This window comes from Triturus cristatus, chromosome 3_2 (genome assembly GCF_964204655.1).
Source record: "Triturus cristatus chromosome 3_2, aTriCri1.1, whole genome shotgun sequence".
Lineage (NCBI taxonomy): Eukaryota > Metazoa > Chordata > Amphibia > Caudata > Salamandridae > Triturus > Triturus cristatus.
This window is the reverse complement of record NC_140584.1, coordinates 809,709,053-809,724,170: the sequence shown is the minus strand read 5'-3', so window position 1 is coordinate 809,724,170 and position 15,118 is coordinate 809,709,053. Positions and strand designations below refer to the sequence as shown.

At 44.5% G+C, this 15,118-nt stretch overlaps 1 protein-coding gene across 2 annotated transcripts in view; it reads left to right on the top strand.

Annotated features, from left to right (window-relative positions):
- Window positions 1-15,118, top strand: part of NBEAL1 (neurobeachin like 1) — a 978,461-nt gene that overhangs the window by 757,759 nt on the left and 205,584 nt on the right. For both annotated transcript variants that reach the window (XM_085648956.1, XM_085648955.1), the window contains 2 exons: window positions 9,672-9,812; window positions 14,828-14,958. In XM_085648956.1, the coding sequence (XP_085505082.1) occupies window positions 9,672-9,812; window positions 14,828-14,958 (272 nt within the window). The remainder of the gene's footprint in view (window positions 1-9,671; window positions 9,813-14,827; window positions 14,959-15,118) is intronic.

The following is a 15,118-nucleotide window of genomic DNA, read 5'->3' as shown; positions in this document are numbered from 1 at the left end:
TGCTAGGCCTACTCCCTGGAGAACTGATACTGGGAGGCGACTTCAATACCACAGTAGACGATGAGTGGGACAGACATCCCCAGAGGGAGCGGAGCGCAGCTTCCTCACCCTTGCGGGACTTCATAGCCGCGATGGGATTGCAGGACACCTGGCGCATACACCACCCCACGGAGCGTCAATACACACATCACTCCAGCGCGCACAACAGTCTTTCACGTATCGACTACCTCCTTACTTCCCCGGCATGCATTGAGAAACTACAGGAGGTCAAACACCTCCCCAGGGATATATCTGATCACTCCCCGGTGTTGCTGTCGTGCTCCTCAGGCCTGCTAGGGCAGAGACGCACTTTTCCGATACACCCCGGCTATTTAAAAATTCCTAACGTACGCAAGACCCTACATAAAACCACGAAACATTACTTCCAAGACAACACGCAGTCTGTTGCCTCACCCATTATTCTCTGGGAGGCCTACAAGGCAGTGCAGCGTGGACAGGCCATCGCGGCCATTACAGCCCACAAACGTAACTTGGCGCAACAGGTGTTAGAGATTGAGGAGGCGGTGACCGAGGCAGAAAGGGAGCACGCCCGAGAGCCCACCGACACGAGCGTCCAGGCACTGAACCTCGCTAAACAAACGTACAGGGACCACATATGGGAGGCAGCCCGGTTGCGTCTTACGAAAACGCAACATACAATATATGAAGTGGGAGACAAGGCGGGCAAACTACTAGCGTGGCTAGATAAAAAAGAGAGGGCCAGCAGATGGGTAGCGCAGATACGGCTGGCCACGGGTGAGGTTGTGACGAATCCTGACGACATAGTGAGGGCCTTTGCAACCCACTACGAAAAAGTGTACACCCCCGTGGTAACGGCCCCCGTTGACGACAACCTAGCATCCCTGCGGGACATACGTCTTCCGCGATTGACTGAGGAGGATGCGGATGCATTAGAGGCTGACCTCTCCGCAGAAGAGATCGCCATAGCCGTTCAGGGCCTCCAGTCCGGGAAAGCCTTGGGGCCGAATGGGATTCCGATAGAGTTATATAAGAGAGAGACAGACACGGTAGTTCCCCACCTGCTGAAAATGTATGAAGCCAGCTTGAAAGAGGGCATACTCCCCCATGACCAGAGAGTCGCGACACTGGTGGCGATATTAAAACCCGGGAAGCCTCCTCATGACTGCGCCTCCTACAGGCCTATCTCACTCCTTAACGTAGAAGCCAAAATTCTAGCGAAGGTGCTAGCGACCCGTCTACAGCCTCATTTGCAGACGCTCATACACCCTGACCAATCCGGCTTTATGCCGGGACGCAACACAGCGATGAATATTAGACGGTTGCATGGCATACTGGCCGGAGGGCCCTGCATTCAGGAGGATGCGGTTATCATATCGCTGGAAGCCAGTATGGCGTTTGACCGTGTGGAATGGCCCTTCCTCTTTGCAGTGCTTGCGCGTTTTGGTTTTGGGCCCAAATTTTGTGCTTGGGTGCGTTTGTTATATAGCGCGCCTCTGGCACAGGTGGCGGTGAACGGACGGCTATCGGAGGACTTTCCGCTGGGGCGAGGAACTAGGCAGGGGTGTCCTCTCTCCCCACTGCTGTTCGCCCTAGTGCTGGAGCCCTTGGCAGCATGGATTAGGCAGGATCCGGTCATCACAGGACTGAAGTGGACTGAGAGCTGGGACGACCGTGTCTCGCTCTATGCAGATGATATCTTGTTATACCTGACGCGGCCAAAATGGTCTATCAGTAGCCTACTGGACATCTGTGAATCGTACTGTAGATTATCCGGTTATTTGATCAATTGGGCAAAGTCAGTACTTTACGTCCTACATGGACCCATACCACAACTCCCTAGAGGAGTAACACTGTCGGTGGCGGTGAATGGCTTCCGATACCTCGGCATTAACATCACGCCTGACCCAGCCCTATTCTTTGAACGCAACCTACTTCCGCCCCTCCGCAGACTCCGGAGCGATGTCAAACACTGGCATTCTCTCTCGCTGACTTTGCTGGGAAGAGCAGCCCTGTTCAAGACGATGGCCCTCCCGCGCTTCCTGTATATGCTACAAAACACGCCCATGCCGATCCCTGACTCCTACTTTAAATTGGTGGAGGCGGAGGTGGGTAGTCTGCTGTGGGAGGGCGGGCCCCACCGCATAGCTCTCTGCAAACTGATGAGAAGTTGGTACGACGGGGGAATTGCCCTACCCAACATACGCTTGTATTACTGGGCCTCCCAGCTCACGGTAATCAATCAGTGGCTGCATGCGCCGCAGGATGATCCGGCCCTGCGCATGGATAGGCATAAGATGGGGGTGACAGGAGTACTTCGTGCCTTGTACGATAAATCCCTAAAAAATACCCTAACGGGCCCCACAAAACACACCTTACACATATGGCACACGGCGCAGCGGAGGCTTGGTTGGGAGGGGGTGATCACTTGACAGACACCGCTATGGGTCTCTCCCGCGATAGGCATGATGCATTTAAGTAAGGAATTTGCGGGGTAGGACCTGATAGGCATCTCCAGGGTCGGTGACCTCTGGAAGCGGGGTGAGATGGTCCCGTTTGAGCAACTGCAGATAGAATATCAGCTGCAACGGGCGGAAAGTTTAAAATTTCTGCAAATTCAACATGCCTTGAGGAATGCCATACCTAGAGGGACCATCCCACCTGAGTCCTCCCCACTTGAGGATCGTTTACTCACAGACTATCTGACCAAGAAAGCTATATCATTGACATATCGTAAGTTAGTGAACCATCAAAAAGACCCCACAGAACTTCTTAAACGAAAATGGGAGGTTGACATAGGGGACATGGATGAGCACGAATGGCAAGAGGCGACTGCGTCCCCGCGGGAGGTGGCGGTTTCGTCCAAACTAAAATTGGTACAGCTTAAAATACTGCACAGGATATACTACACTAGATCCACGCTACATAAAATGGGGACAGCGGTTGATCCGCTTTGCCTGCGGGGATGCGGCCTCCAGGGTACCTTTTTTCATACGATTTTGGATTGCCCTGCCATTGCCGGATATTGGAGGGAGGTTATGGCAACGGTCTCCCGAGTAACCGGTCGTGAGGTTCCCCCTGAGCCTCGAATGTGTTTATTGAATATATGGGATGATACAGACCTAAACCACGCTGAACAAACCTGGGTGACTATAGGACTAGTATTGGCAAAGAGGAATATTGCACGGCACTGGGGGGCGCAAGCAATCCCCTCGCATGCATGGTGGTGTTGTGACTTAGATGGCGCCATGGTAGCGGAGAAGGTGTTATGTGGTAATAGGGGTTGCCCCCGGCGATGGCAGAGGATATGGGGAAAATGGAACACATTCAGGGGTCATATATGAGAACCCCCGTTGTCGGAATCAGAGTCCGACCTCAGCGAATAATGCAGAAGGTACACTTCACTATTAGAGGGGATGGGGTCCACGTATGGGAATGCTTGCAGGAGGTTACCTGTGTTGTATGTACAGATGACGTATGGCCGTTACAAAGTGCTATCACCTATGTTAATGTTGACAGAGATGAATACAACCTGTGTCGTGAACATGAACTCTGTATAAGGAAAGGTGCAAAATTACTGTTAATAAAAATTGTTTTAAAAAAAAAAAAAAAATCCGAATTGACTATATTAGATAAAGACAAGAACATATGAAAGATGACCTATTAATGACTTATAGGTATTGGAGAATCAACAGAAACAGCCATGTAGATAGATAAGATCTATATACCTGTTGAGGGCCTAATCTCTGTTTAATAGCCAGGACCAATTCCAATTAGTAATACATGATTCTCTCTGTATGTTTATTAAAAATCCTGTTCAGAAATGCAGCCAACTGTTGAGAAACGGGGGAGGGAGAGGAAGGGGTGGGGGGGAAGGGAAAGAAACCATAGATATGCAAGTAAATAATAATCCATGCTGAATTAATAAGCATTTAAAGTAGCTCACAATGCCTGTTTGCTATTAAGAAATGTTGTAACTCTGTATCCAAAAGGGATTTATACTCACTTCCGAGAAAAACTGACTTTCAGCGTTTTTTGTGGCTACTCCAATATTAACGAGTTGTGCTTGATTCCTATTTGTCGCATGATTTAAAACAGCAATAGTCCTAAAAGAGGAAGTATAGAAGGGACATATGTAATATGGGAATGAATGATTAAACTGTGGTTTTGCCACATGATTCTTATTAGGCCAAAGTATACTGACCATGATGTTGGATAGCGATTAATCAATAATACTTGATCAATGGCTGCATAATGGTATTCCTGAGTTTCATATCCAATAGGGTCTGTACACTGCAGATAAAGAGCAAAAGATAGGCCGATATCAATGATCTCACCGTAATGTCATCATTCTTACCAAAGTTTTATTTTATCATGCCAAAGCTAATAGACTTGGACAACTATGCCAACCTAATGGTAATTAGTGTGTGGTGGGATAAAAATAACACAACTCAATCCAAATAACTCTTTTTGTGAGGGCTGTGCTACTACTTCATGCATCTTAGTCGTATATTGCACTTAATAATTGTGTGCACTATGATTGCACAGGGCTAGGTTTACTTAATGGTAAGTCTAATGACTATGAATGTTACCAATTTGACACAAGGTCATATCTCCTAAGTGAGATCAAAACGATAGGTTATAAACTTCAGTGCACATGCTATCTGTCTGCCTTATACAATGGTTCTGTATCGTCTAACCGTTTCTCGGTACGTGATAGAGCTCATCTACTTAGCCAAATGATGGTTTCCTTTTTGCAGCACACAGAAGTAAATTAAACCCGCGCAGTGGTAGTTTCTTGCCACCAGTTGGTAAGAACGGAGCCCCCTTGTGTCAAATTGGTAACATTCATAGTCATTAGACTTACCATTAAGTAAACCTAGCCCTGTGCAATCATAGTGCACACAATTATTAAGTGCAATATACGACTAAGATGCATGAAGTAGTAACACAGCCCTCACAAAAAGAGTTATTTGGATTGAGTTGCGTTATTTTTATCCCACCACACACTAATTACCATTAGGTTGGCATAGTTGTCCAGGTCTATTAGCTTTGGCATGATAAAATAAAACTTTGGTAAGAATGATGACATTACGGTGAGATCATTGATATCGGCCTATCTTTTGCTCTTTATCTGCAGTGTACAGACCCTATTGGATACGAAACTCAGGAATACCATTATGCAGCCATTGATCAAGTATTATTGATTAATCGCTATCCAACATCATGGTCAGTATACTTTGGCCTAATAAGAATCATGTGGCAAAACCACAGTTTAATCATTCATTCCCATATTACATATGTCCCTTCTATACTTCCTCTTTGAGGACTATTGCTGTTTAAAATCATGCGACAAATAGGAATCAAGCACGACTCGTTAATATTTGAGTAGCCACAAAAACCGCTGAAAGTCAGTTTTTCTGGGCAGTGAGTTTAAATCCCTTTTTGGATACAGAGTTACAACATTTCTTAATAGCAAACAGGCATCGTGAGCTACTTTAAATGCTTATTAATTCAGCATGGATTATTATTTACTTGCATTTCTATGGTTTCTTTCCCTTCCCCCCCTTCCTCCCCCCCCCCTTCCTCTCCCCCCCTGTTTCTCAACGGTTGGCTGCAATCCTGAACAGGATTTTTAATAAACATAGAGAGAATCATTTATTACTAATTGGAATTGGTCCTGGCTATTAAACAGAGATTAGGCCCTCAACAGGTATATAGATCTTATCTATCTACATGGCTGTTTCTGTTGATTCTCTAATACCTATAAGTCATTAATAGGTCATCTTTCATATGTTCTTGTCTTTATCTAATATAGTCAATTCGGAATTTTGACTGAGATTTAATGTACCCGTGTCCATTTGACAACATTTACAGCGAGATATTTAAGAGGTAGGCGCAGAGACTGAGAGTTTAATCATGTTCAATTATGCTTGATTCTAGAACAAGTAGTAATTTAGAGTTAGCTGCAGCTCTTATAGCCGTACCACAATCTAAAAATTCAATTGGCTTTTTTAGATGTTTTTTGATATACAAGTGGTTGCCTTGTGTGAGTGTGGAAACCTTAAACTGGATCTTTTGTATTAATTATTTGTATGTTGATGGTAAAATTTGTAGATTTCTAAATAGATATGTTGACTCCATAGTTTAACATTGTTTTTTTTTATTTTTAAACTATTTGTTGCATATAGTATACAACCTTGAGCGGGTTCCTGACGAAGTCTTAGCCGAAACGCGTTGTGTCTACAAACCGCCTGTTGAGAAAGAACAATGTTTGGATATGTACAAATTGTTTTTTAAATTTGCTCAGTATTCATCATCATGATTTAGTCTAGAGAATGAATAACTAAGAGCTATACAATTGTATCTATCAAAGTACTCTATTTGATATCATTGGTATTTGTATACAACTGTATTATGAACCTTTAGGAATATGTTACATGTGTATACTATTATTATTATGACTATTTATTGACTGTCATTATTAGATATGTTCATAGACATATTGACTTATTTAAAAATAAGAAAAAAATATTTCTATATTACAAAAAAAACACAAAAATAAATTAAAGAACCTCGCATTTAGCTCTCTCTAGTTCTCTTTTTTATAAATGTATGTATTTACAGTGTATAGTCATCAGTACCTTTGTTGAATTTGGAGTTGATAATTGATCTACATGTTATGCACACTGTGCCCGGTGTTTTCCTCTTTTTCCAAAAAGCATAGTCTGTTCATTGTAAGGGTTGTTCGCATGTGGAGGGGTGTGTGCAGACTCTGGCCACAGGTTGAAACTTGTTCTACATATAGCTGAAAATTGTGTGTACTGGAGATTTGATGCTTGCGGAGGGTTGGGTGCAAGGCCTTATTGGAGCCTAGGCATTGAGTCCGAGTCCGGATTGGAAGGAGGATCTTCAGCCTGCTCCTCAGGAAGACTTTAAATTCAACAACTCCTCTTCGAACAAAATGGCATTGAAGAGTGCCTCACAATTGTCTTGACTAAAAACTTTATTGCTCTATTTGTTCTTTAAATCTCTGGTTATGCTGTAGTTGATTATTTGGTTATGACAGACTGCTGCTGGTGTTGGACGTACATGTTTCACTCTGCGTGTCAGGATGTTTTACTGAAATAGATGAGGAAGATATTTGAGAACTCACCAAAACTTTATCCTCCTTTAAGCTTTCAAGAACACTAACCATAAATTCAATAACAAAAGGTAAACTTGAATTTTGTTCATTTACTGCAGTATCCTCTGTAGGAAATTCAGTTCAGTTTCACAGCTTTGATTCTAACAAGATAGTGCTCAGGTGTGCCGCACTTTTGTCATAAATACAGAATATTAGTGCTGTAGATGTAGAACACTGTGGTAAAGCGACAGTAGAACAAGGGAGAATATACTGACTGGCTGCTGCAGGTGTTGGAAATAAATACATGACTCACTCAGCATGCCAGACTTTTTTTCTGACATTAATGTGGAAGATATTTGAGAATTTATAGAAAATGTGCACTCTTTTTAGCTACAGGAACATGTTACAGCTATGAGGAAAGCATGAGATAAAACTGTTTTCTCTCAAACATGTTTCATCAAACCCCAGCAGAGGTTTGGCATCTTTCACAGGGTAAAATTCCCCAAGAACTCACCAGAATTCCTAAAACTAGTAGAATTCCACCAACAATTGATTTATATTGTGACTAAAATCTGTTATCAACATCTATATGTGCTTCTTTTTGTGACCAACAAAACCTGCCATTCACTTCAATTCATTTCAGTGAGGACCAAATCCCTGAAACCTATAATGCTGCCACAATGTGCTGTTCATGTTGTGGCCAGCTACCTGCCCTCCCGTACGCACCCCTGCGGGTTAGGGTGTGCTTTCCCTACCTCCTTGTATAGATTTTTAATTTATTTTAAGTACGCAGGGACCATGTCACTCAGTCTTGCAATGGCTGCCACAACATATTGTTCATGTCATGGCCAACCAATCAGGATAGACTGATAGATACCCTTTAAAGAGGCCAATTAGAGCAAATCTGTACATCATAGTCCCGATATACCTAACTTTTTAACAACTTCAAGCCCAAGCCCTATTAACGCTAATTTCTTGAACTGCTGAACAGATATACACCAAATCACAAAAAAGCATGCTTCCTGTGTAAAATTAAAACTTTTTTGCCAAATTTGGTCAAGCGGTGCTAAGAAAAAAGCTGGCCCCAAAATATCGATTTCACATTTAAAATTTTCGAAAGAAACTTTGTTCTCCGATACAGAAAAAAACAGTTGAAAGGCATTACACCAAATTTGGCTGAATGTTAGAACTTTAATTACAAAGCGTGATTTTAGTTATTTGTTGTAAATCTGTTTAATAGTTATCTATAAATGTGCATTTAAAATGGTGCTCTGGTGTCAGGAAGGAGTTATTCTCCTAGAAATGTTGGGTATATCTAAACAATTATGTACTGCAGACCTCTTGTGGTACTGAAAATTTAAAAATATTCGAATCCCATTGGCTGATGGAGTCTTTTCTCCTGTCAGCCATTGAGTACTGGGGGTTACCCATGAGCGTACTCCAGTACATTGAAATGTGATTAGCGAGTCTCAGCATCTCTGCACAATATTGCGGCAACCATTGCAGGACATTTTAGTTCCTGGTTCTGCAGATTTAAACAATTGGCCAGATGTACGACCGTTTTTAGTGGTCAGAAATGGAAAATCGGGCTGTTTGCGACCGCTAAACAGGGTTCTAGCATATACAAACCCTATTTTGTGATTCGATGACCTATTACCGACTCTCAAAATTGGGTTTGCGAGTCACTATTAGGATGAGGCTGGCAAGGCCGTCCCTTCATAATAGTCACAAAGCCATGTATGATTATTATGCAACAGCAAATGCGGTCGCAAAACAATCGCAGTTTACCACCTACTTTAAGTAGGTGTTAAGCGAGTCGCAAACGGGAAGGAGTCCTGAGGGGACCCCTTTCCCTTTGTGACTGGCAGTGAGCGCATTTTTTTAAAAGGAGGCAGCGGTCCCACAAACCACTGCCGACTCTTAAAAACAGAAACGTTTAATTTTTCTTTTTTAAATGCATCCGGTATTCCTTTAAGGAAAATGGGCTGCATTTTTTTAAAAAACAGCTTTATTTAAAAAGCAGTCACAGACATGATGGTCTGCTGACCCCAGCAGGCCACCATCCCTGTGAGTGCTGGCCATTCCCAGTGTGTCTCAAATTATGATCTGCCTCATGAATATTGATGAGACAGGTTATTTGCTACCCCATTGGGAATCGCTAAATGTGTCTGATACACATTAGTACATTCCGTTTTGCGAGTCACAAATTGCGAGTCACAAAAAAATCGCAGTTTGCAACCTGCAAAATAAAATGGTCCTACTTCTGGGCAAATGCCCATTAATTGATATTTAAAAAAACTCTGGTAGACTACAGGAGTTATATGTATTGATGTGTTGCAAGATTTAAACTGATGAGTTAATGGCGCAAATGTTTTTCTTATATTTGGTCTTTGTCGCATCCATTGCTGAAGACTGCCCTCTAGTAACAGACTATGGTATATGTTGGTTCTATTAATGTGATGCCCAACAAATCCCAAATTGTTCAAGCTACTTGAATCTTCCACAACCTTACCTTTTTGTTCTTCAGATATGAAAATTTTGAAGACCCGCTTGGGACCATTGACAAATTTCACTATGGAACTCACTATTCCAATGCCGCGGGAGTGATGCATTACCTAATGCGCGTAGAGCCTTTTACCACACTCCATATCCAGCTCCAGAGTGGCAGGTATCAACTATAGCCATGGCACTGTGTACTTACTGTTTAATTTCAGAGCTGTCTATCACTATGCAAATGTGGCATTTTCTATGACTAGCCATGACTGTTTTTCATTTTCTGATGTTCTTCATGTGAATATTTGCTATGAATATAAACTATGTCTAATGGGAATGATCCTGTTTTTGCCTCCTTCAGATTTCCCTCTGCCCAGACCTGCTTGCTTGATCTTTTATCAGCAGGAGAACCTCTGCTAAGGCCTGAGAGATTAATAGTGGCATCCATTATTTACAACATTTAAGCGTTGCAAGCCAGATTTGTCATTATTAAGACCTTTACTAGCAAATCAGGATTCCTTAAGTCAGAATTAAATAGCCCTAAGGTTCATTTGGATGAAAAGAAATTCATTAAAACGCACCCATTTTTCAAGTTGAAAATTTAAAAAGTGTTTTTAATATTGTATTGTTGCATGTTGGCTCCAGTATGAGAGCCATAAGTCCTATAGCAATGTGACAAATAATAGGAGTGTTTCAACTGTGCATCATCGATTAGTAGTTCAGCAAATTCCATTTTAATAATTTGGAAAAGAAGCAAAATCAAAACAGACTTTTGATCTAAAGTGTACTGTAGAAGTTTGTTCAGGTTTCTGTTAACATAAAGACATCTAACATTGCAGCATAGCTCACTAAGTACATACATATACATCTTCCAACGTGCAGTATATATCAGGATAGAGCAAGAGAGACCAAGACATCCGCAGTATTTGTAAGAGGAAGGGGGTAGCGGGGGAACTTTTGATCTGTTTTCCTGCCCGCAGCGATGGGGGCAGGGAAACAGATCAAGGTATTGCTCCTGTCCGGAGGGAGCAGCATAAGCAGCTGCTCCCTGTGGGCGGGGGCAGTGCTGGCTCCTGAAGGATGTTGGGAGCCCACTGAGGCCACGAAGTCCCTGGGGCTCCCCTACAGTCCCCAACAAGGGCACCAACCTTTAATAGTGTGGGCCATAGGGGAATGGGTCCCTGGTGCCAATAACAGCTTGGGTAAGGAGGGATGTGCATTTTCACTTCCCTTTATTTTAAGGAGTGACCCTGGGGGATTGGGTCCCCAGGGCCATAATAGGCTTTGGGGGGGGGGGGGGGTCACCTCCCCCTTTAATATATATGGAGGAGCCTAGGAATTGGGATTACCAGTGCCACAATAGGCTCAGGGAGTGGGGCCACTTGGACCCCTCCTCTTTAAATTAAAAAATGTGCCCTGGGGGATGGGGGGGCATGCGTACGCTCTCCTTTAAAAAAAAATATATGGCCCTGGGGGATGAGATCCCCAGGGCCTGATGAGGCTCAGGAAGGGGGCCCATGGCACCCCTTCCCTCAAAAAAACACAGAACGGTACCAGGGTCCCCATGGCCTAATAAGGCTCGGGGAGGGGGCCTCACCATGAACTTCTAATTACCCCACATATTACTTCACTCATGACATCTTCTATGATATCATTGATAATATCACTGCAACATTTGAAGATGAGAAAACTGCATGACGGGGGCTCGAGGTATAGTTACCTTAGGGCACGAGTTATAGTTGCTTGAGATGACTATAACTGGTGAATTTCTGTGGTTTTTAGAGTTTAAAATGTTACGTTGTTACTGAACATTACACTTATAACATTAATTTTACCTTTGTTTTTTTCATGGAATATATATATTCAATGAATAAATCAAAGGTTAAAACGTAGTTGTAGTTAAGGAAATTTTATTTATTTTCTTCATATTAACCAAACTTAAACGATACAAACACAAGTTATAGTTATACGTTAAATTTCTAATGTACACACGTCATTTAAATTACTATAACTTAATTTCTTTCTTTTTATACAAACCAAACTTAAAATACACAAAAAATGGAAATTCGAAAGTTCCAGTTACACCTTATATTTATAATTTATGCACCACCTTCACTTTATTATAATTAGTGCTCCTCCATACACACTGTTTCAGCTCGCTAACCACACAGCCATTATACCATGCACTGTGTTCTCAGAAATGATGGAATTTGAGACGTCATAAATGTTGTTATAAATGCTATGATTTCAGATAGTATATCATTCAATTAATCGAGACATTTGTAAAGCGCACTACATACCCGTGAGGGTCTCAAGGTGCTGGGAGGGGTGGGGGGGGGCGCTGCTACTGATCGAAGAGCCAGGTCTTGAGAAGTCTTCTGAAGGCCAGTAGGTCTTGGGTCTTCCGTAGGTTGGTGGGGAGTGTGTTCCAGGCGGCGAGGTGGGAGAAAGATCTGCCGCCGGTGGTCGTTCTTCGGATGCGGGGGACTGTGGCGAGGGTGAGGCCGGTGGAGCGGAGCTGGCGGGTGGGGGTGTAGAAGCGAAGTCGTCTGTTGAGGTATGCTGGGCCAGTGTTGTGGAGAGCCTTGTGTGCGTGGATGAGGAGCTTGAAGGTTAGCCTCTTGTTGATGGGGAGCCAGTGCAGGTCACTCAGGTGGGGTGAGATGTGGCTGCGGCGGGGGATGTCGACGATCAGACGTGCCGAGGCGTTCTGGATGCGTTGCAGTCGTCTCAGGAGCTTGGCCGACGTTCCTGCGTAGAGGGCGTTTCCGTAGTCCAGCCTGCTGGTGATGAGGGCCTGGGTGACTGTTCTTCTCGTTTTCAGTGGGGATCCACTTGAAGATCCTGCGGAGCATTCGGAGGGTGTTGAAGCAGGATGAGGAGATGGCGTTGACCTGCTTAGTCTTGGAGAGGGTGGAGTCGAGGATGACCCCTAGGTTGTGTGCGTGGTCGGTGGGTGTCGGGGCTGTTCCTAGTGTTGTCAGGCCACCAGGAGTCGTCCCAGGCTGAGGGGGTGGAGCCGAGGATGAGGACCTCTGTCTTGTCCGAGTTCAGCTTCAGTCGGCTGTTCCTCATCCATTCGGCGACGGCCTTCATTCCTTCGTGGAGGTTGGTTTTGGCGGTGTGAGGGTCTTTGGTGAGGGAGAGGATCAGCTGGGTGTCGACGGCATAGGAGATGATGTTGAGGTCGTGCTGTCGGGCGACGCGGGCAAGGGGTGCCATGTAGATGTTGAACAGCGTCTGGCTGAGGGAAGAGCCCTGGGGTACGCCGCAGATGATTTCGGTGGCATTGGAGCGGAAGGGGGGAAGGCGGACGCTTTGAGTTCTGCCGGAGAGGAAGGATGTGGTCCAGTCTAGGGCCTTCTCTTGGATCCCGGCGTCGTGTAGGCGTGTTCGTAGTGTGCGGTGGCAGACTGTGTCAAAGGCGGCTGACAGGTCCAGGAGGATGAGGGCTGCTGTTTCTCCGTTGTAAAGCAGGGTCCTGATGTCATCGGTGGCAGCAATGAGGGCGGTTTCGGTGCTGTGGTTGCTGCAGAACCTGGACTGAGATGGGTCCAGGATGCTGTTCTCCTCGAGGTAGCGGGTCAGTTGTTAGTTGACGATTTTCTCGGTGACCTTCGCCGGGAACAGGAGCAGGGAGATGGGTCGGAAGTTCTTGAGGTCCTTCGGGTCCGCCTTGGGTTTCTTGAGTAAGGCGTTGATCTCGGCGTGCTTCCAGCTTTCCGGGAAGGTTGCTGTCTCAAAGGAGATGTTGATTACTTTCCAGAGATGGGGTGCGATGGCTGTGCAGGCTTTGTTGAAGATGTGGTGAGGGCATGGGTCTAATGGTGATCCGGGGTGGATGGTGTTCATGATCTCGCTGGTGTCCTCGTCGTTGTTACTGGTCCAGGAGAGCAAGCGGTTGGTCCAGGTGGTGGTCGTGGGGGCGGTGGTTGTGGCATTGAAGCTGTCGTGGATGTCGGCGATCTTCCGGTGGAAGAAGGTGGCCAGTGAGTCGCACAGGTCTTGCGAAGTCGGGATGTGATTGGTGATAGAGCTGGTGTTGGAGAGTTCCTTCATGATGTTGAAGAGCTCTTTGCTGTTGTGTGCGTTGTTATTTAGGCGGTCTTTAAATGAGACCCTCTTGGCGCTCTGATGAGTTGATGGTGTCTGCGGGTAGCATTGTGGGCTGCGTAGCTGTCCGGTGTTCGTTCGCAGAGCCAGTTCTTCTCCAGTTTTCGGCATGTTCGTTTGGAGGCCTGGAGTTATTCGGTGAGTATAAGTTAATTAATATGAAAGGGTATAATCAGTGCTTGTTAGAGTGGCAAGTTATAGTTATTGCTGTCGCTAGAACCACTTCATCTCAAGGACGCAGGCTGCCACTTCCACTTGCACCCCCTGTATGTGTTGGAGTGAGGACCCACTCCAACTGAGCCCTGACTTAACAGCCTGCTCCGACAGTACTGTAATATTGCACAACAGCGCTCAAGCTTCTAGACTTGCATGCCCGGTATCATGTGTCTTCACTGTAGCAGCAGTGTGTGTAGATTGAGGTGCATGAGGAGCAGATAAAAAGCTTTAGTTGGGGGTAATGGAGGAACACCAACAGAACACAGCTACTTCATTTCACTGCTTGCCATCTGCCTTCTCATTCTCTCTCTAACTTGGCTTGACATTAACACTCTTACACCATTTCCTCCGGTTGGTAATATGTTCCTAGCAGAGGGGTCATGAGACGTACAAACAGGCTGGGAAAAAAAGCAAGTTACTTATGGTAGTAAACCATCCTTTTAAGTTTAAGGCTTCTTTAGAATATTAATTATTAACAGTCAGCATGATGCCCCATGGACCCCACATCGAATCCCCCACTGGTCTGATAAGTCTTGGCACTGCAGCCGTTGTGGGTAGAGGTCTAGAAAAGCTATTTAAGCTCTACTAGTGGGCAGCCATTTTGTTCCCGTCAAGCCCCTCCTTGAAACTCATTTGTTTGCCCTAGCATTCAGAGAAAACATAGACTGGCACAACTAGTAGTGTGCTGGAAGAGCACCCAGGCAGATTGCTTTGTACTTTTAAAGTCACCAGACAGGTTTTAAAGTGAAAAGACAGGTTTCATTCACTTACTTGGTAGGATAATCTCTAAAAAATAGTGTATAGAGAAACAGACCTAGCAAAATCGCTAACCACTTCTATTTTTATCTTGGTATTATACAGATTTGACTGCGCAGATCGCCAGTTCCACTCTATTCCAGCCACCTGGCAGGCTCTTATGGATAATCCAAATGATGTTAAGGAGCTTATTCCAGAATTCTTCTACTTTCCAGAGTTCTTGGTGAACCAAAATGGTAGGTACAGAATATAGTCTTGTATAAATGACAATAAAATGACCCTAGTCTATTATTGTTTTGCGCTCAATAGGTTTTTATTAGATATTTTCAGCAAATGTTTTGTCATTTGAAATGGAAATTAAATTTTAATTTATAATGCGCACTGATGACCAAAGGT